The 21,391-nt window shown below is 34.6% G+C and overlaps 2 protein-coding genes and 1 long non-coding RNA gene across 10 annotated transcripts in view; 1 reads left to right on the forward strand and 2 right to left on the reverse strand.

Moving 5' to 3' along the window:
* Nucleotides 1-455: 455 nt before the first annotated feature.
* Nucleotides 456-9,130, reverse strand: LOC114353037 (cathepsin L1). The gene is made up of 9 exons (XM_028304844.1): nucleotides 9,108-9,130; nucleotides 8,687-8,831; nucleotides 7,827-7,979; nucleotides 6,125-6,247; nucleotides 4,817-4,950; nucleotides 3,992-4,124; nucleotides 3,200-3,360; nucleotides 2,478-2,612; nucleotides 456-516 (listed from the first exon to the last, which is right to left on the reverse strand). The coding sequence occupies exons 1-9, from the start codon at nucleotides 9,128-9,130 to the stop codon at nucleotides 456-458; spliced, it is 1,068 nt and encodes a 355-aa protein (XP_028160645.1).
* A 3,353-nt stretch (nucleotides 9,131-12,483) lies between these two features.
* Nucleotides 12,484-21,391, reverse strand: part of Treh-2 (trehalase-2) — a 70,622-nt gene continuing 61,714 nt past the window's right edge. For 4 of the 8 annotated variants that reach the window (XM_028304857.1, XM_028304860.1, XM_028304859.1 and 1 more), the window contains one exon: nucleotides 12,484-13,798. In XM_028304857.1, coding sequence (XP_028160658.1) covers nucleotides 13,666-13,798 — 133 coding nt within the window. In that variant the 3' untranslated portion in view covers nucleotides 12,484-13,665. The remainder of the gene's footprint in view (nucleotides 13,799-21,391) is intronic. The other 4 variants (XM_028304862.1, XM_028304861.1, XM_028304863.1 and 1 more) reach the window with 2 other exon arrangements.
* Nucleotides 18,411-19,440, forward strand: LOC114353049 (uncharacterized). The gene is made up of 2 exons (XR_003655912.1): nucleotides 18,411-18,483; nucleotides 19,360-19,440. It is a non-coding gene; the product is annotated as an uncharacterized LOC114353049 (long non-coding RNA).

Here is a 21,391-nt window from a genome sequence, read left to right on the forward strand (position 1 = left end):
GCACGCACTTTTGCTGGCAATCGAACCCAGGACCGAATCGACAAGGAACCTTGTCGGTCGATTGCGTAAGGGGACTTTGCCTTGTATTTTTTTACTATGACTTTGTTTTAAATGCTCATGAACACTATGTATTATATCAACGCGAAATTGTGAGCTCCGTCAGTTTATAATATAACGCGTGAGATTGTAAACTAACAGTGGGTTAGGTTATAATCTGACGGAATTCACAATGTTATGGTGACAAGTAACTATTAAATACGAAAGTACGTCAGTGACTATCTTTTCAGTTTGATATTCACTGGACCAATTTCAGTAAATAAGACCGAATATAATTTTTAAAATTAAAGAGATTTAAATGAAGGTTTGTATAGTTTTATTGATTGTCTTACGTATTATATTATCTGTGGTCTTACTTTACTTGATACTAAATATAAATATTTATATTTTAAACAATTTTAGAGTTCGACGTATGCCGCCATGTTGGCTATCCCGCACCTGTTGTGGCCGCGGCGGATTCTGTAAAGATACACTTATTTATTTGATAGTTTTATTTATTACTAGCTTTCCGCCCGCGGCTTCGCCCGCGTGGAATTTTGTCTGTCACAGAAAAACTTTATCGCCCGCGTCCCTGTTTCAAAAACCGGGATAAAAAACTATCCTATGTTCTTTCCCGGGACTCAAACTATCTCTATGCCAAATTTCATCAAAATCGGTTGCGAGGTTTAAGCGGGAAAGCGTAACAGACAGACAGACAGACAGACAGACAGACAGACAGACAGACAGAGTTACTTTCGCATTTATAATATTAGTTGGGATTTTTACTTTAAAGTACATACATATAATATACTTTTTAGTAATTTTATTTATTTCGACGTTCATAAGTGCCAAATATTGGTCAAAATTCAATTAAGATTTATAATTTTGATGTTAATTTGCATATTTTTTATATGGTTATAACTAGTTAGGTAAACCGTAGATAATTATTTGGTGTAAAGTCAGGTAGCAATTCTTATTGCCGCTAAAATAGAGAAACACGGGTCTCAAAGTAACATTTTTATGAGTTACATGTACTCACGACTTGACATTTTGGCTGCTATGCTGCAGCCGTGGTCACAAGCAGACTGTTGGCTCGCGGTTTCATATAAAAAATGTCGCGTTGAGTCCCATGTTTCTATATTTTAGTTGAAATGGAACGCAAAAGTTTAAAATCTTATTACAAACCTATACCTACGTGATACGTCCTGCGCTGCCCGCATCCAGGTATAGTTTGCATTATTACATTATTATTAACTGTGGTTAAGCACAAATCGACTCTGGAATCGCCAGGAGACCAACTCTAACCACTGATCCATGTCCGCCCGCGCCTGTTGCTCCCGGGACGATAAGCGGATCAGAGTCCCGGGACCGGGATACGGGATTACATGCGTATTAGTAAAGGGACTTAGAGGCTGGCATGCTAACTAGTGCCTAATGGATTTTAATTTATGTGTTCTAGATAAGGGCGATAATAATATGTAAAAAAAGAAACAGTAGAGCTTGCACGCATATGTCGTCGCTTGCCTCTCTAACTGACGTATCTGTCATTTTTTTCGAAATTGAGTTATTACACCATCTTAATCAATTTTGCATGACGAATCGATCTGTCTAATCGCCTGTGGGTATAGAAAAAGTGCAAATTATAATCGCAAACCAGTCGAAAAGTGGTCGGAAAGCCCCTTTTTTGTATGGAGTTTTGACGGATTCGATTTTCGATTCGATCAAAAAGTGCGTTTTGTCTAGAGGGGCTGAATTTTTATTTTTACGTCAGTTAGAGAGGCAAGCGACGATATCTGGAATCTAGCTTTTAATTCAATTTAATAAATAACTGTTTATTACCATTTTGTTGGTTTTGAAAAACGGACTTATTAAATCAAAAGTACTTAGCTCTACTTTTAGTATTGCAGATATTAAAGAAGAAAGAATAGCATTTCATGCATTAATAAACTCGAATTAATAAAATGTGGCTTACTCGTAGCGGACTGTAAATTGAAACAAAACAAAATTGTTGTGAATCTTGAGGAATTGCAGATTTGATGTTCAGGAGTTGTGGATTACATTAAAGATTTCGATTCGGTGCATTATTATTCATTTATCATTAGCACGCCACAATTGGCGTAGCAAACGTCATGGTCTAAAATTGAAACTGAATTGATTTTTATTGGGAAAAGCGTGAGCAGTTTCCTGAAAATTTTGTAAATAAGACTAACTACTAAACTAAAGAGCAGTCAGAAGACTGCAGATGATTAGTAAAATAAGTCAAACTGACGTCATGTACCCATCTTCTCCCCACTGTACTGCTGGGTGTAACCGACCAGCAACATGGCGTGGTTGAGGTGCCATGGAAAGCAGAACGGATCGTCGTAGATGCCACTTCTGGTAGACCAAACTAAGAAGCTGTCAGAAGACTGCAAATAATTAGTAAAATAAGTAAAACTTACCTCATGTACCCATCTTCCCCCCACCGTCTTCCCCACCAGTTCAGCAGGATCCAGTACTGCTGGGTGTAGCCCACCAGCAACATGGCGTGGTTGAGGTGCCAGGGAAAGCAGAACGGATCGTCGTAGATGCCACTCCTGGTATAAGAGTGGTTTTTCATTATTATTCGAAAAGAAAAGCCGTTCAGGGCATGGTTATTATGACTATTTCTAATGAGGGTTTTCGCGATAGAAAAATCCGCCAGATGGCAATACGAAGACGGGAGGTCCAAATGCTGCATGATTGGTGGATTTTGACATGACGTTTTTTCAATCGCGAAAGCCCTCATTCTTTTGTAGTCAACTGTCATTGTTCCCGAAACCCGAGTAATGCAGGGCATGGTCGAGAAAATTTGAATTTAACTTTTGTATTTAATTAAGTAACTTGAACAATGATTATTCTTCTATTATGCTGAATCTCAGTTAAATCTTTTGTCGTAGAAAAATTTGAACCGACACCGTAGGTACAGTACCTACATGATAATGTGAACAGTAGTAGGTATGATCATTTTGACCAAAGCGACAGCTAAAGCTAACGTAGGTGCCGGAGTTTCTTCCGTCACTTCTTCTGAACATTGTCAGTGGACTTAATTAGCCAAATTTGGTTGGATCAATCATACTTACATAATCATACAGCAAATGTGTTCAGACCAGTAATAGTAAAGATCCTAAATCCAAGTTCATACCTATACAGTTGAAACGTGAAAGGTGCAGCGTTGACAGCCACAGCTAGGGGGCCGATGGTGGCCACCGCCTTCTCTATAGCACCCTCGTCTCCAGAAGGCAGCATCGCCCACCTTTTAGGCTTGGCACGGACCAGTGAGCGGCCATACTTGCAGCGACCTTTCTGGATAGGGAATGTACAACTTTGAATTCATAAGTGCCACTTGTGGTCTAAACTGAATAAATATTTTTGATTTTGATTTTGAATAATAAGTGGACAACTCGCACGCTAAGCCCTGGGCTTTATGGATAGAGGTTTAAGCTTACAACATTGCACATGCGAGCCATTAGGTATATGATTCTGACAAAGTAGAATCGGAAGAACCACTGCCATTCTTCCTGTGGATGTCGTAAAAGGCGATTGAGGGACAAATATCGAGAAAATCAGGTTTCCCCAACCCGCCTGATCTTCTTGGGGAGTATAGGAAAAATCGTTCATTTGTAAGCCGAGTGATTCTGTCAGAATAGAATAGGACCACTCCTAATCTTCCCATAGATGTAGTAGTATATGAAGTGGACTATGGGAAAAATATGTAAAAAACAGGCCTCTCCAGCACTAGCTAGGAATGGAGAGTATAGGACCACTGCTACTTGTCCTGTGGATGTCTTCTAAAGGAAAGAAAATATGCTAACATCTGACATCTGTAGCTAGGGGAGTGTAAGCCAAATCCTCCACTTGCCTCTGGTAAATCGGTGTTTAGTGCTCTGACAGTGGAGATTGGACACGTGACTTGATGATGATATGAGGGTCTCACCTTCCCAGTGTAAGGGTATCGGGTCTCGGCAATCAGGCCAGCCCTGGCGGAGTACCGCATGGCCCCCCGGAGAGACCCGCCGTTGCAGCCCATGTTGCCATCAGCGCTGCTGCAGTCTACTATCTGCTGGGGACTGTTAAACCTACGTGTTAGCCTTACTGAAATCTAACTAAATAATACATTCTGCTCTGTAGACTCGTATGAGTGTCTACTCTACTACTACTGTAACGTTACTAGATTTAACGACAAACTCCTTATGACGTCAAATTTTGGCTTTTTTGGTTTATATAACGACCACTCTTTATAACGTCGAAAAATGCTCAATCCCTTGAGTGTCATTCTTTAGAGTTTACACAATAGGGTTTACTTTACTGATTCTTTATTTGTTGATAGAACTGAATTTGTAACGTGCGGTGCCTATTAAAAATGCGAATGTTTTGAAACATGCTTATATCAATTTTCATTGGAAATCCATTCCATGAAGTATCATGGCTAAAATCAAGTGGCAGTGGGCGGGGCACATAGCTCGTAGAGCTGATGGCCGCTGGCGCAGAAAAGTTCTCGAGTGGCGACCACGAGCCCGAAAACGTAGTGTGGGCAGGCCTCCCACTAGAACCGACGTTCTGGTGAGGGTCGCGGGAGGTGCCTGGATGCGAGCGGCGCAGGACCGGTTTTTGTGGAAAACCTTGGGGGAGGCCTTTGTTCAGCAGCAGTGTCCAGCAGTGGTAAAGTCTTTCGACTGAAACGAACGAAAAGGCTAATGTGTTTTCATCAAAAGTGCCTACGCTGTACGCTATTGTCTTTATAGGGTAAAGTCCTTCTTACCTTAGCTCACCCCATTCCCCATGCTTCTTATACAGCTGGGCCTGCAGCGCGTGCGTGACTGCGAACGCGTAGCACGCGCCGCACTTCCACTGCTCTTCGCGCTTCGGCTTGAAGCCCTGGGCTCGCCAGTCCACCTTCAGCAAACAAATGTGTCAAAATGTATACTCAAAGTCCTTAAACAAGGAGTTAACCCTTAACCAGGCTCTGGTATCCATAGAGTATCACATCAATTTGAACTTTATACTATGAAGATACTGTTGAGAACCAATGACTTTTTTTAGCCAGGTTAGGGGTTAAAACGGGATCCTACTTTTACGAATCCTTCATTAACCGTCTTTCTGATTATCATCAAACTGTATCTTAAAATTAGGTATATTTAGACGGTTGAAATATTTACAAAAATATAGACACAATTTCGTTTCACTCCATCAAAATTTAATTAGACTAAAGCTTAATAACTAAAATGCAGCAAATAACGCAAGTGCTAAAAATATCCTTCTCTATAGTTATGTTGGAATTTTTCAAAAAATACTGAAAGAGAGGTCAATAAATCGATGAAATTCTTACTCGTAAACGAGAGACGCGTATCCAAGTAAATCTCCAGTCTTTGCAAGTTACTTACGAGGTAGCCAAAAGTTTGGAATGAGAGCTCTTATTGAAATGGATAAAATAGACAGTTTTATGATCTAAAAGTTTTTGAGTGATGAAGTGTTGGTCAGGGATTAATCGTTCAAAAACAAAAAAGTTATTAAATATTTCGTTATTGTTTTGTTTTCTTTGCCTTTAGATGCTCGTGTTAGTAACATTAACAGCCCTCTATAATCTATAGGTAAGATCAATCCGTTATATTAGGTTACCTACTAGCTTTCCGCCCGCGGCTTCGCCCGCGTGGAATTTTGTCTGTCACAGAAAAACTTTATCGCGCGCGTCCCTGTTTCAAAAACCGGGATAAAAACTATCCTATGTACTTTCCCGGGACTCAAACTATCTTGCCATGCCAAATTTCATCAAAATCGGTTCAGTGGTTTAGGCGTGAAAGCAACACAGACAGACACAGACAGAGTTACTTTCGCACTTTGAAGAAGTGAAGAACTCATAAAATTGTTAATTTTGTTTTCGAAAACCGTAGTGTGCAACGTCCACCATCCACAAGATGGATCGACGTCCTCATAAAGGTAGCAGGAAGGCGCTGGATGCAGGCCGCTACCAACCGGTCAATATGAAAATCATTAGGGGAGGCCTACCTAAGTTCAGCAGTGGACGTCCTGGGGCTGAAATGATGATGATGAATGATAAATGATTGGGTACCTTTGATGGAACTTTTCTACGCGCATTCCTTACGAGGGTAGACTTGTGCTTGTCTTCAGCGGGGTCGAACAGGGGTCCCACGTCGAACAGCTTCAGAATCTTCTGGAAGTAGTCCTTTGTGTCCTAAGGTGACAGAATATTAACAATCTTAATGAATTATTAATACTTAAATGTTTTGACCGTTCAATAGGGGAGAGTTCGGTATATTGTACCGCCGGGTAAATTGTACCACCCTCATATTTCGTAAAGTATTTATTGAATGTCTGTAATTGCAACACTCAACGATACACAACTAAAATCAATTAATATCGGCCATGTGGTTTTTGTCGTGACAACAAACACGTATGTTTTATTTTGAAAAGTATTTTTTCATTGTTTTCAAGTAACTTTTGACAATACATGTTTAGTTTGTAATTTTGTTAATTTTAATCACAGGGTGTTTCTAATATATTATTTAGAAGCGTAAATTAGTGTAGATTACAATTATTTGAAACATTTTTCGGTATTTATAAGCTATATTATTTACCGATTTTTTAAAAGCACTATCACCTAGTCGGCTAAATTGTACCACATCAAGTTGTATGGAACTTTACCAAAGGATTTTGATTTTTTTTAGTAAAATTCATATTTTGAAGTTATAATAGCGTAGTTATGTATGACTAACAATAAATGAAAGCAAAAGACTGGCAAAGTAGATTAGGTACAAGTGTGCGTTACGATAATTGGAATTACAAAACTTGTACCTACTTAAAATCGTGATAACGTGTAAAACAATATCGATTGTCTATGTTATTAACTACTGTTCCTTTTCGTTTCCTAATTTGTTAAGAATGTATCGCATAATATTTTGCCATAGTTTTTTTATAGGCTTGAAATTTATTGAAATCCAATTTAGTAGCCCTGTGGTACAAATTATCGAACCGGTTGGCTAAATTGGACCGAAGCTCTGAACTCGTACTTTGTTGATTTGTGCTAAATATACAACAATCATGTTAATTAATACTTATGAAATAGTAAGTTGAATAATGTATCTTTTATGATATACCATGGACATTAGCAAAAACAAAAGAAAACTATGTGTAAAATGGGATTGAAAAAAACTGGTCCAAATTAGCGGACTCTCCCTTACATAGCAATAAAACTCCAAGCGAGATTTCAGTAAACCGAACCAATGGCACAATGTTTCGAAAAAAAAACAACACACTTGCAAGGAAAAACAATAAAAATACTTTACTACCTACTTACTTTTTATTAACATTAATTAATTTTTCAAGTCGACGCGAATGGCGGTGTGCGGCGTTTTTTTCGCGTTCTGAGCCCGACCACAGATTATCTAACTTTGACATAAAATGAGGTTGAAGTCTAACATTAAAAAAAATTAAAACACTGTTGATTGATATTAGATTAATTTAGAGATTAAAAATTATACATTAAAATATACATACAAAGTTTATATTTATCACTCTCTTATTCGATTATTTTCACAACGATTTTTTTTAGCTCCGCAACACCTTTATAAGAATAAAAAAATTGCAAGTACTAATACCACAAAACTTTCATTGTTTGATGCCAAAGCAAAAATTAAGTAGCGACCCAGGCCAGGGTGTAAACGAAGTATAGTAACCTACCTACTAACCAAGGAGGTAACTAAGAAGATCCCAATGTAGGTAAGATAAAGAAAATGACTAATACTAATTATTACCCAGTCTCCAAACTGGTTGAGGTGGAGGGAGTACGAGGTCTCTCCAGCCAGGAACCGGCGGTTGTGCTCCGCCACCAGTCGGAGGTTGTCCCTCCAGCGTGCCAGAGCTGACTTCTCTTGGCGCCGGGACCGGTACTCCTTGTTGAAGACTGACTGGAAGACGCATTAAAAGTATAATATGATCAGAAAGCTTTTTAATACTTGTTTTTATAACGTCACATGATGGGACGGGCCACAGGAAATTTTGCTTGCTTCTGCGACTCTTTATTTCAGCAGACATCGATTACCACGACGAAATGTTTACATTGTAAGCCAGTGGTGGTTGCCAGCAGAAAATGAGCAAATTCAATCAAAATTAAGGACCTAGAGGTAGTTCAAGTGTTATTTTACTTGCAAATATAGTGCCACAATGTCAAATTTTTGAGACATTCTGACATTAGTCAACCGGATTAAACATACTTTTTGGTTCTAACTGCAATGCAATATTAACCCAGGGCCTATGGAATGATAGAGGGAAGAACCAGTACCTACCTACCTCTAGCATGAACAATTTAGTCTTCAAATCTTTTGCGTATTCGACAAGATTCGACACCCAATCTTCGAATTAAACGATAACGTGACAGTTGTGATTCTCAAAATAAGTTTCATGCAACCATTAATTCTCATACTACCTATTTCACTTTACGACACGTTCACAAGGGCGCTGTTGTAGTTTTCATACTAAATATTTTGATGGCGATTCGAATACGCAAACGATTCGAACTCGTTTTTCGTGCTAGCCGTCTGATCACGGTTTACGTTTCCTCAACCATAACTTTTATTAATTAGTCTTTAATAAAGATAAAAGTAGGTCAACTCACCTTATATTCAATCCAGTGGCTATGTGGCAAATCGTGGTGTATTATTAAACCATTTAATACGTGCCTCTTTATATTTCTTGAAGTTTTATCACCCACACACTCACTGACATTAAAGTATTCAGGGATATCACCAAAACTTTTGTTTCTACCCGCATTTAACGTTCTAATGACATAAACACCATCTTGGACACTATGATCACAATTTTTAATGTCAAAACGCTTGTTTGATAAGTATTTGGGATTAACTATAGTTTCATTTACAAAACTGCCGTTTACAATAGTTAATTGTAGCAATAACAATAGAAATATCATTTTGACCAGTCTTTTTATTGATCCTCAATTTGAGACTGAACCTCTGACAAACTAATTTGGTTACTGTGGTATTTAACTTTGGGTATACATTACTATGCACTGTATTTACTGCACCGAAATAATAATAAGCATTTCTGAGTAAAATGCTGACTGTCATTTACGTAACAAAATAACTGGTAAGCGAAATAAAGCAAAATGAGTTCATTTCAATCAACTCTCTAAATAACCCTGTACTTATTGAATTTTGTGCATGCCTTTAAAGGAGGATGGAATGGTTGTTTTTTATAAATAAAACAGAGTTGTATTAGATTTCCTATTTATTTGTCAAAATTCATTCTAATAACTAATACACAACATCACTTCTCATTCCATTCTGCCAAACAAGTCAATACCTAAGAAAAACAATTGAAAAATATATTTCTATAAACAAACTGATATAGGAACAAAATGGCTAAGTTTTACAAATAATATGTTGTAAAAATTATATACAAAATATCACAAGAAGCTATGTTAGGTTGTACGATGTATATTTTGTCAACGTGAATTTGTGAACTCCGTCAGTTTATAATATAACGCGTGAGATTATAAAATAACACCGTTAGGTTTGTTTATATTGTAATCTAACTACGTCAGATTATTATCTGACGGAATTCACAACTTTAAGGTGACATATTCACGGGAAATATTTAATTAATAATGAGCAGCGTAATTAACATTAACTGAGATTGAATATTGACTACGCCTCAAACTTTCCTATATTCTTAGTGATACCGGCCCCTATCGTTGTATAATTAAAATTAAATTAACACTTAAAAGTCACAGAGATTTAAATAAATTAAAAATCTAAAACAAATCACTGCTATGTGTCACTACATTTTAAAACATAAATAGTTTATAATGGATTAAATTATTTCATGTCATGATGCATTTTATACACGTGATAAAAAGTCTATAATCTATGGTGACCAGCACCTATTTGAAATATTCTTAGCTGTCACAAATATTGATAATCTCATAAAGAAATAAACCATCATTTCTTATAATGAAATACCAAGATACCTAACATGAAGCTCCAACCTAATCTGTTCTGTCAAGAAGTTTTCTTGGCGCCATTTTATTGTTAGTCCTCTAGGTTACGTTTGGCGCCAAAATATATTTTTTTGCACGATACGTTTGTCATAACAGCCAGTATATTAAAATCATTTTATTCTTGTTGCTAAAAATAAGCAAGAACAGAAGGCAAGGTAAGAGCCCGCATATATGTTTCACATCCTTGTCATAGTATGTTATCAATAATGCATAGTAATATACATGAGCTAGTATTTAAAGCCTGCAGCATTTTCTACACAGCTGATTCGAATATTTATTTAATTAATGAATTATTAGTCATTACATTGACTACTAAATAAAATCTAACACATTCTGTCAACTCTTAAAAAGGCCTACGTATAAACACAATTTAAAACCACACTGATTTTTTTGTATTAAATGCAACATTTATTACTTAAATGGGAAATAAATTGTCTACTTAAAACTACAGTTTAACAACTATACCTAATAATACTCTCGATTAATACCTAAATAAATTATTGAAACAAAATATCAGTTTTATTATTTTGTTCGCAATTTGTCTATTTGTATTGTAGAAACCCGATTTTTTTTAATTCGAAACAGTATTTAAAAAATATCTACTAACACTTTAGAAGATAAAAATGTGCCTTTTAAATAGTTGTAAGGGTGTATTTTTTTTTTTTGCTTTTTATGGAAATAATGTAACTGTTTCGAATTAAAATCAGTACATATGTTGTAGAAGAAAAAGAATAAGCAGATAAATATCAAATTAGTTAAAATACATGTGTTTTTCATTGAGCTAATGACTAGTTAGTAATATCAAGTGTCACTATCCCCATATAAGTATAAATTAAAACAATTCCACTATTTTATACAGTGTGTCCGGGCATGTAGTGATCAAACTTTAAGGACGTAATCTATGGACAATTTTATCGATGGAAATACTTCAAATTTGGGGCCTGACCCGTTTCTCGAAAAATTACATCGATTTAAGTTTTTAATTTTTCGTTTGCACCTCTTCTTTAAAAAACAAGTGAAAGTGTGGGTAGCTTAACATTAATAGGCAAATATTTTATATCATGCGATAGCCAGTAAAATTATCTATTAGTAGAAGAAGAAACCAGACAAAAGTTCCATACATTTTATGGGAGTAAGAATGGATTTAATTAGAAAAATACATTACTTTTTTCACTTCTTTTTCAGTTATTTTCCAACACAAGAAAAAACAGGTCGTTAAGGTATATTTTATTTGCATTGTATTATTAGTATTTGAGCTATTCTACAAAACGAATGTAAATTTATTAGTCTACGTCTATTAGTTTCGACGTAATTGTTGAACAAAGATACCCCTTCCCAGCGGTTTCCATAGCGCACGCGACATGCGAAAATGCACTGCCTGAAAGAATCACATAACCTATTCCGATTACTTACATTATCATACAATACATTATCTTTGTTCAACAATTACGTCGAAACTAATAGACGTAGACTAATAAATTTACATTCGTTTTGTAGAATAGCTCAAATACTAAAAATACAATGCAAATAAAACATACCTTAACGACCTGGTTTTTCTTGTGTTGGAAAATAACTGAAAAAGAAGTGAAAAAAGTAATGTATTTTTCTAATTAAATCCATTCTTACTCCCATAAAATGTATGAAACTTATGTCTGGTTTCTTCTTCTACTAATAGATAATTTTATTGGCTATCGCATGATATAAAATATTTGCCTATTAATGTTAAGCTACCCACGCTTTCAGTTGTTTTTTAAAGAAGAGGTGTAAACTAAAAATTAAAAACTTAAATCGATGTAATTTTTTGAGAAATGGGTCAAGCCCCAAATTTGAAGTATTTTCATCGATAAAATTGTCCATAGATTACGCCCTTAAAGTTTGATCACTACATGCCCGGACACACTGTATACATACTAAGCATTCAATACATAAAACAGTGTCATAGTTTTATTTTTTTTTTTCAAATAAGGAGGTGTTTTAAAACTTATCGATATTTATCATGCACATCACTAAAGTTTACAGAACAGGAGAAAATACATCGAAAGCTGATAAAATAGATGTAATAATCATTACTAAATCAGTGTGGTTTCAAATTGTATTTTAATACAAATAATCGTTATACAAGTATTGCTTTTTATTTGACAACTACTTGACACGACGATATTAATCCAAGTTCTACAATAATTAACACGGGACTTATACGACATACTTTTTATGGCTTATCAAAACGCCACCTAACGACATCTTATACGAAATGATTTTTAAATGGTTTTATAATAAATATTTGAAATTGTTACAGTAACAAGTTTTTTTCTTGTTATTTAAGAAGAACAATATAATTTTTAACTGTTGTAAGAATAAAATATTGGCAAAAACTTAAATATTCAAAGTAGTCAATGAAAATACATAATTGTTGCATTGGTAAACTAAATATTTTTTGTACTAAGAAAACAGTTTAGAAATGAAAAATAAATTAGTCTTTCTAAAGGAAAAAGACTAAATATAACTATCTCGAGTTCGGAGTTCAATTAGTTTTTGCCCTAATCTTTACAGTTTAAATTTAACAGGACTGTTGAATCACTGCTTTACTTGAAACGTATTACGGTTCAAAATAAGTGAAAAATATTTTTGGCTGTACTGGGTTAAATGTTAAAGTAATTTATTTACTCGACAATACTGGAAAATAGATAAATAGATTAAATTTAATCACTTATTTCTATACGAATAACAATCTAAATCACAATCCACTATCGTTGACATTTATATTACTAACCTCTTTTTTTAAATCGGTTAAAATGGGTCAATACATTGTTTATTCATTCAGATTATGAATTTGAGCACTATGTAATTGCCACATTATATTGGATTGACTGCACTAATAAGTCTAAGTAATAATATACACGCGATATTATACCTTATATCTATATGTACAAAGCTTAATCATACCACAGCACTTGTAGAACTGGTTTTATACAAACTCCATTTTCTATTAACTTTTTAAATAGTCTGAGATTATTAAAATATATAATAAAATAGATTCTTTTGTACACTATTATTTGAAAATACGATATTCCTATCTAACGTTGTTTTCTCCAGTCGTCCTATTTTTGATGAGTAACAACAAATTACGTAGTTCTTTTTTATCGACAGACTATCGATATATCAAGTAATATAGAATGTTGACAACACTATTGAATCGCTAAATCTAAACATTTTTGTGAAATTGTTTTTAACATAATTTTATCATTGTAAACTCAGCCGAACTAGGATGCGCGCCATGACAAAATCTTGTCGTCGATTGTAGACGACAAATGTATGGGCTTATCGTGAAAAATCGATAAAAGTTTATCACGGTTCGCATCATAGGTCTACTGACCAGATTTTTAGGCATTCCTTTACATAGATCATTAAAAACATATCGATAGAATGTCAATAATTAAGGGTCGGCTTGACAAATAGTTAAATTAACCACTTGTCATAAAATTTACCAATTGGTCAGTTTAACTACAGATTAACTGACCCTAAGTTCACTGCTTGTTCTCAATTAAAGTTGTCGGACGATTGTCGGAGAAGGACCGAGTTCACCGCTGCCTCTGGTTCGATGCCCCGGTGAAGCTCTGGAGTTCAGTGTACGGTCTTTTGGACAGGAGTTTCGCATCTTCTTTGTTGATCAAATTGTATGCGTAGTCGCGACGCTTTCTGTATACCAGCACCCTGTAAAGAAATACAATTAAAATTAGTAAGTTTGAAAGTTATAAAAAATTTACTTATTTATTTTATCATCATCAGGTCATTTTAGTCTCTACTACTGAAGGACGATCTTCTTTATATAAATCACTAGAGGAAAAACCGTGGGACGTCACAAGGTGGACCAACGACATCGTAAAGGTAGCAGGAAGGCGCTGGACGCAGGCCGTTACCAACCAGGCAACATGGAAAGCATTGGGGGAGGCCTATGTTCAGCAGTGGACGTCCTATGGCTGAGATGATGATGATGATGATGATGAAAAATTTACTCTTACTTCCCATGCTAATTGGGGAAATGCTCGCTACAGTATTTAGTTTTGTGAGTTCACGTAGGCATACATTCATAGAAGTGTTGGGTAAAAGTACTAATAAGTAGGTAGTAAATTAATCTGTCTCCATTCTAGGCTATAAACCAAGTGAGCAAATCAACTATTAGTTGCAATAGGAACTGTAAGAAATTATACTACTTTCACTTTTATGGCATTTTGTAACTGTCGACAGCACATCTGAGTATACATTTATATAGCAAAATAGTGCCTATTGCAACTACGTAAGATGCCAGTTGTCCGTACCTACATTAAAAATTAAAATACTAGTCACTATAATAGGTAGGTACAGTCACGGAATGAAAAGGTTCGTCAGTTTTCAAATTGATTCCTTCAATGAATCGCAATCACATGTTACCTTTTGAAACTATGTTACAGAATAATCTCGAGTTAGAGAAAATAATCTTTAACTGTTCGTCAGTAAAGTTCAAAATTATTCAGATTAAAGTTGTTTGACGATTTAACTTGCCAAGAAGATTATTATGATTGATAAACTAAAACCTTCTTGTTGGTTCAACCTACCATTATTTAAATAAAAAAACTACATTTTGTAACATTGCACTGATGGGATAGAAAAATAAACAAGCAAAACCTTATTCGTTAGCAAACGTCATATTTATTTAAATGTTAGCAGCACTGTTTCTTGCACGGTTATGTTGGCAGGTTTGACTCTTACAGTACCTACTGCAAGCGAAAACCGACACTAAGGTGACGAACCTTTTCATTCCGCGACTGTACATTGCTGATGTCACATATTATAATAAAATCGTTTCAAATTCAACCAATAGATGGCGTTATATGCTTTTTAAGTCGCGCTTGTAAAGTACAATCAAGTTAAAATCTTTTTTTATATCTCTTGAGATGCTCAATAACGACTTCGGTACACAATAATACATTGAAATACAAGCAAAGCCGCGGGCAAAAGCTAGTACATACATAAATGAGTAATAACCTCGCTTTGCAGATGTCCTCCCACATAACATAGTATTTGTGAACATAACAATACCATAAACAATAGACGCGAATGACTATCAGAAGGTTATCTTTGAATACAGAGGATTAGCGCATCCTGTCAGCGAGATAACAATGTGTGCAGTGGCTTTAATGCTGTGTTTTTGTCATGTTTTTACATAGATAAGTACATAAAAAATATTATACACTCGACATCAAATACATCGCACCTCCCGCGACAAGCATTTTCAAACGTATGCATCCCCACTTCCCACCAATATTGGCACCATTTAAAAGCCTAGTTCTAGAAAGGTTTTTACCCCAAAAATGTGTCTTTAGAAGGATCCCGAGACACTTCCTCAAAAAATAGATAGTTACACTTGAGCCAACTTTTATGGCTATAAAACTGTTAAGTTTGGATTAATCGCTATCCATCTGTTAAAGAGGACACGTGAGATCATATTTATTGGGTTTTATAACCATAAAAATTGGTCTAATTGATATCCCAGAGGTGAGCCTCAAGTGAGGTGTTTTTTCAAGTCACATTTATGGTATATGTTAATCGTTTATTAAGAAATTAAATGTTTTTTTTAAGTTTATTTATTGGGCTTTCAAATAACACCAATATTGTTGGGGCACCATGATTGTGTCAGAAGAAAATCTCTAAAGTTCGCGACGTGGAAGGTGCGATTTATTTGATGTTGAGTATATTATTATGACAGTGGTATCTAAACTAGGCCAATTTGGTAATTTACAAGATTCAGTTTTTGAAAAAGTTTTAAATAATTTTATCTGATAGATACTGAATGGTACCTATGTCTATGAAACCTGTAACACTGAAAGTTGTAAATTATCTGACAGATGAGTTTCTAATAAGTTATTTATCAGGGACAAGTAGTAAAGTCGCTGTTCTCCGAAAGGTACATATTATTATCACTGTTTTAACTGTAACACTGACAAAACATATTGGTTTTTAATATTTTTAAGTTTATCGGGGTAAAAGTAAAATTTATTGTTTACACTATCTAAACCCTAATTGAATATACGAGTACTTATGCTCGTTTTCACCATCAACAAAATATTGTAAACAAAATTCCTGTTGTGTTACCATAAGGGTCACTTAAAAATTTGTGATTGATGGTGAAAACGGGCATTAAACTAATAATCGGCCATTCCTCTATAATTTTATAAAATTAATAACTACCATTATATTGATAACTGGGCATTATTAAATTAATAACACATTCCCAGCTTGTTTAAGTCCGCAAGTGGACAAATCTAGCCCGAACCTGGTTATTTTACCCTATAATGTGATGAAAGCCGCCATGTACTACAAGTACTGTATAAATTAATGCCTATTTATTATACAGGTTGTGTTAGAATTATATTTTTTTAAGAAGCATTTATTAAATAGAGCAAATGTAGTAAAGATTTTCTTTAAAAGAACTCGACTAAACCTTCACGCTTATATTCACAAACATTACTATGAGGTCTCACAGTGCGCGTGGACGCACAGGGTGACAAATGAAACAATCACAAAGCTCCATTCAACACTGTGCGTCCGATTTGCTGCTTCACTTAAGTAAGCATCGTTTGTGAATACGGACGTCAGTTTTCCGCACAACAGTCACAACTAACAGCAGCTTATAAGGATAAAAAAGAAGTACCTATAATATTTATAATAAATTATAGTAAAAAACGTTGTTATTGTATAGGAAAACCACAAGAACCTCTTTTAATTAAAGTTCTCGGGTTTTTTGTCAGCAGATATATTGTCACCGTAAAATTGTGAACCCCGTCACTTTATAATCTAACCTAACCCACTTTTAGCTTACAATCTCACGCGTTATTCAAATTCAAATAGTTTATCAGTACATAGGCCCTTTCCAGGGCACTTATACACGTCCCAAATATAGCTTGCCCTACCACCACTTCGGGACAACATATGGGCTGGTGCTGAGAAGAAGTGTCGGAAGAAACTCAGTCACCTTTGTCAACAATTTATAAACTGACTGAGTTGACTTTGGTAGAGACATATATAATCGTAAACCGAACTGTAACGCAATACAAACGTGTGCAAAAACCGAAATCGTGTTCGATTCGTTCTTGACAGTAATCGTTGACATTTACACAGATGGTCTGTAAACACTACAGCCATTCGAGTGTCTTTCATAGAGCCTGCAGGCGATAATTACTGGCCATAAAGATTTACAGTACCTACCATATGTATCTGTATACATGGCGTTTCACTAATTTGGAACTCTTTTAAAAATCCTACGTCAGGGATGACGAACCTAATGCACGACGGCACGTTTTGTACTTGCATTGAATAAATTCTTTTTCTTTCTTTGGCATCTTATTTTCTTCTAATGGCGTGTTAGAGCATAAATGTTTGTCACCCCTGGCCTACATAGTCAAGTGGACAATGTCCCTACTAGACACACGCAAATTATCGTCTCAAAAATATGACGAATGTTATATTGTTTACAGACACAGGTAGAACCGTTTATTTTTTGTAGTTAAGTATAAATTTTAGAATGGCATCCTTTAAAAGCAAGGTCAAACTGTAACATTGAAGTGGTAGGATACAATCACATTTAAAATAATTGATACAGCGCGATCATCTCTACACAGTGTGCATTTAAAACATTTTTAATTTAAATAATAAAAAAAAACCTTAACGGGAACCAAAATAATTACAAACAAGTGGCGGTCACGTTCGGAACTCCATTATAACAATCATTCAAATCAAAGGAAGTACCTATGCACTATTATAATTTAAATGTTTCATAGCTCTACATTTCAACCAATTCTATTAAAAGTTACTTCTATACAAAACATACAATACCAATGTTATTAAAAAAATAATCTAATAGATTGAAATGATTAGTCACATCTATTTTTTTTTCAAAATATTTTACTGCACATAATCAAATCTAATCAAAATTAACAATACATATTATTATTGTTACACCTATAAGTGGTTATTTAATGTTATCAATTGTACAATAACTTAATTATATTGGTATACCCTGGTCTTCCTTATGGCTGGTTTACACGTATTAAGTAGTTAAGTAGGTAACTAAATTTTTAACTTAATTTTAACTTAATTCCAAACGTCAAGCTCTTGTTTACTATGAAACAGCTTGTCAAAACGTGTCAAGTAGCAAGACCAATTTAGTTAGCAATTCAGTTACCGTGTAAATCAGCTTTTATAAATGAAAATAAAATGTAACAAAAAAATCTCACAAACACAACACCCTGTACACGCGTCGCTAATTGAATCACATAGGCTGCGCAAGCGCCGCGCAATCAGACATAGCGCTCAGTCGGCGCACGGGTCACCTGCCGTCAACAGGGTTTGCGACATTTGACGTGAGTATAGTGACGTGGTCGGCAGGGATTAAATTCAAAGTGACATTTTTTTTACTGTAAAATGATGGTCACATCAGTGTTATAAAACAGTCATCGATAGTTTGTGTCAAGAAAAAAAAATGAAATTAGTTCGTTAATTTGGTGGAAATTTAAAATAAAAGAAAATTAATTTAAAAATAAGTGTAAAAAAAGAAATAAAAAATACGCTTGTGTAATGACTTAATTGAAATATACCTACTTAATTAATTGATTTTGCCCTATAACTTAAGAATTGATAAATATTTGTAAAAAATATTTAATAAAGACAAAATTTTATATCCTAATAATTTCGATAAATTAGTACCTACTAAATAAATAAAAACTTTAAAAGTGAGCCAATGTAGCTTGACTTCTATTTTAAATTATGTTAAGTATGAAATATTATATCAAAAGTTTTAATTTATTATCAACGGAATAAATAGGAACCGATAATTCCTCAAGTTATACATTATTATTATCAATTCTTTTTGAAAGATTTTTTGTTCCTAAACCGAAACTGCGGGGAAAAGTCAAGCACATATTATTATAAAAAACCCCGATCGATGCAATTATAGTAATTATTAGTTAATTAATTGTAATACACACACACATGCTATTATGTTCGAACCACTCAATAAAGAGTAATTACTGTCGGTGTTAATAACTTAATAAATACACAAAAAAATAATATTGAGCGTTAATCTAGTAGATTTTTGGATAAAAACATAATCAAAACGGATACAATAATTTTATCTTCAGTAACAAATTCGATTTCTATAACATAATTATTAGTTCATGTTTTTATCGAAATAATTATGTAAAGTTCTTTAAAATTTAATTGTTGTTTTATTGTTTCAGGTGCATGCGTATAATAACTACGTATTTACTTTTAACTTGGTAACGTATTTTTCCACTGTTTTTCAAATAAATACTCAACTATTTTGCGTTTCATTTTACACCGCATACTTACTTTAATGTAATTTTATTACGAAAAAACATTACCTACTTCACATTTTACAATATTTGAAAGTAATAGTTAACGAATTATAATTTAACTAGCTTTCCGCCCGCGGCTTGGCCCGCGTGCATTTTTGTCTGTCACAGAAAAACTTTATCGCGCGCGTCCCTGTTCCAAAAACTGGGATAAAAACTATCCTATGTTCTTTCCCGGGACTCAAACTATCTCTATGCCAAATTTCATCAAAATCGGTTGCGAGGTTTAAGCGGGAAAGCGTGACAGACAGACAGACAGACAGACAGACAGACAGAGTTACTTTCGCATTTATAATATTAGTTGGGATTATAATTAGTTGCAAACAAATTACACAATTATCACCATACTCGTAAATTCACTTCTTAACATTGTTGGCAGTATTTTTGTTACGACTATCTCAAAATACACTTTTCTTCTCTGTAAATAATAGAGCAGTAACAAGATCTGACAATAATGTTATTTACTTGAAAGTAGGGTGACCAACATTTCAAAAAACACGAAACAAATTGACATATAGGTATGTCACTACTTTATAAAGTTAGGAATATTTACAAATCGGCACATAAGTTTACCTATATCCATAGGAATGGTAACAACGTTTTTTGACTACGAAAAGTATGACTGGTAGATATGGGGTTAGCACGGACAGAATCTTGGTAGATTTTTCGTCTAAATATTGAACTTTACACCTGAAGCTTTAAAGACTAACATACACGAAAGGTAATATCACGATTTTGCTATAAAAGAGCTGAAAACAATACCTCTGAAGGTTGGCACCATTTTTCACAATCACGTTACAGTCTGGTGACGATTTAATATTTGTTGGGCTAATGTAGCCTCTAAGGCAATATAATTAGAAGCTAATGTGGCGTGCACGGGTAACTAGGGGTAGATAATTAACTTAGCAGTCATGTGGAAGTCGTAAGTGATAAGTGGGAGCGATTTTTCAGATATCATTTTAGTGTAAAAGTAACTGCGCCTTAAAAGGGAAACATTATATTCATAATTATTAAGCCTTTGATTAAGACCTGTTGTGTTGTATATGTCAACGTGAAATTGTGAACTCTGTCAGTTTATAATATAACGCGTTAGATTGTAAACTAACAGTGGGTTAGATTAGGTTAGATTGTAATTTAACTACGTCAGATTATAATCTGACGGAATTCACAATTTTACGGTGACATACATATACAAACATAGCTTACATCTGAGCAAATATATCCTAATTCCAAGACCCTGATGTAAATAGTATAACCAATGATACGATAATAGCACAACGGTGTCAGTGTCATCGTGCGCTGGATTAATGTGGTGAAGCATCACCATTTAAGCATCATCAGGTGAGATGCAGGCCAAGAGCTTCCTCGTCGTAGACAAAAAAGAGCGTATATTTATCTTAGTTGAGGGGACTATTAGTTAAGTGCAATAAAATTATTAATATTAATTAAAATACTTATTGAAATTGTCACAAATCACACAACTGTCACACAAGGTAAGGAGACTGTCGTCGTGACAGACGTTGAGTGAGTTTCCACCGTCTTCCTATAATCATGTTAACGTTTTTTTTTATGCTAGACAAGGCAATCGCACCTGGTGTTAAGTGAGACTTACGTTAGAGTATTTACCCTTGAATTGAGCATGTTTACATTATGATTCAACGGAATATTCCAGTTTGATACATTCATGATGAAACATTGCGGAAATTTTGTTTTGTTTGCTCAGATGGAAGAGTGGTCACAGGCGTAGGTGTCAGGATAATAGAAGTAAGGACCTGTTCCTATGCTCTTTTATTCTACATTGAATATTTACAAAATAATACTTTTATGAGGACATCTCTGTCCGTGTAAAAGTGCTTTTTACAAAAATAACTAAAAATAAAACAAAAAATATTATAAC

Source organism: Ostrinia furnacalis, unplaced genomic scaffold (assembly GCF_004193835.3).
Source record: "Ostrinia furnacalis isolate ACB-3 unplaced genomic scaffold, ASM419383v2 OfSCF1535, whole genome shotgun sequence".
NCBI classification, from domain to species: domain Eukaryota; kingdom Metazoa; phylum Arthropoda; class Insecta; order Lepidoptera; family Crambidae; genus Ostrinia; species Ostrinia furnacalis.

What these genes read in the sequence shown, in the direction of transcription:
- LOC114353037 (XM_028304844.1), bottom strand. Translation starts at nt 9,130, where the DNA reads ATGCTTATTATTATTTCGGTGCA. An exon ending in GTAGAAAAGTTCCATCAAAG is followed by an intron (nt 4,951 to 6,124) that starts GTACCCAATCAT and finishes TGTTTGCTGAAG; the next exon opens with GTGGACTGGCGAGCCCAGGG. An exon ending in GGGGAAGATGGGTACATGAG is followed by an intron (nt 517 to 2,477) that starts GTAAGTTTTACT and finishes GTATCTTTACAG; the next exon opens with AATCCGCCGCGGCCACAACA.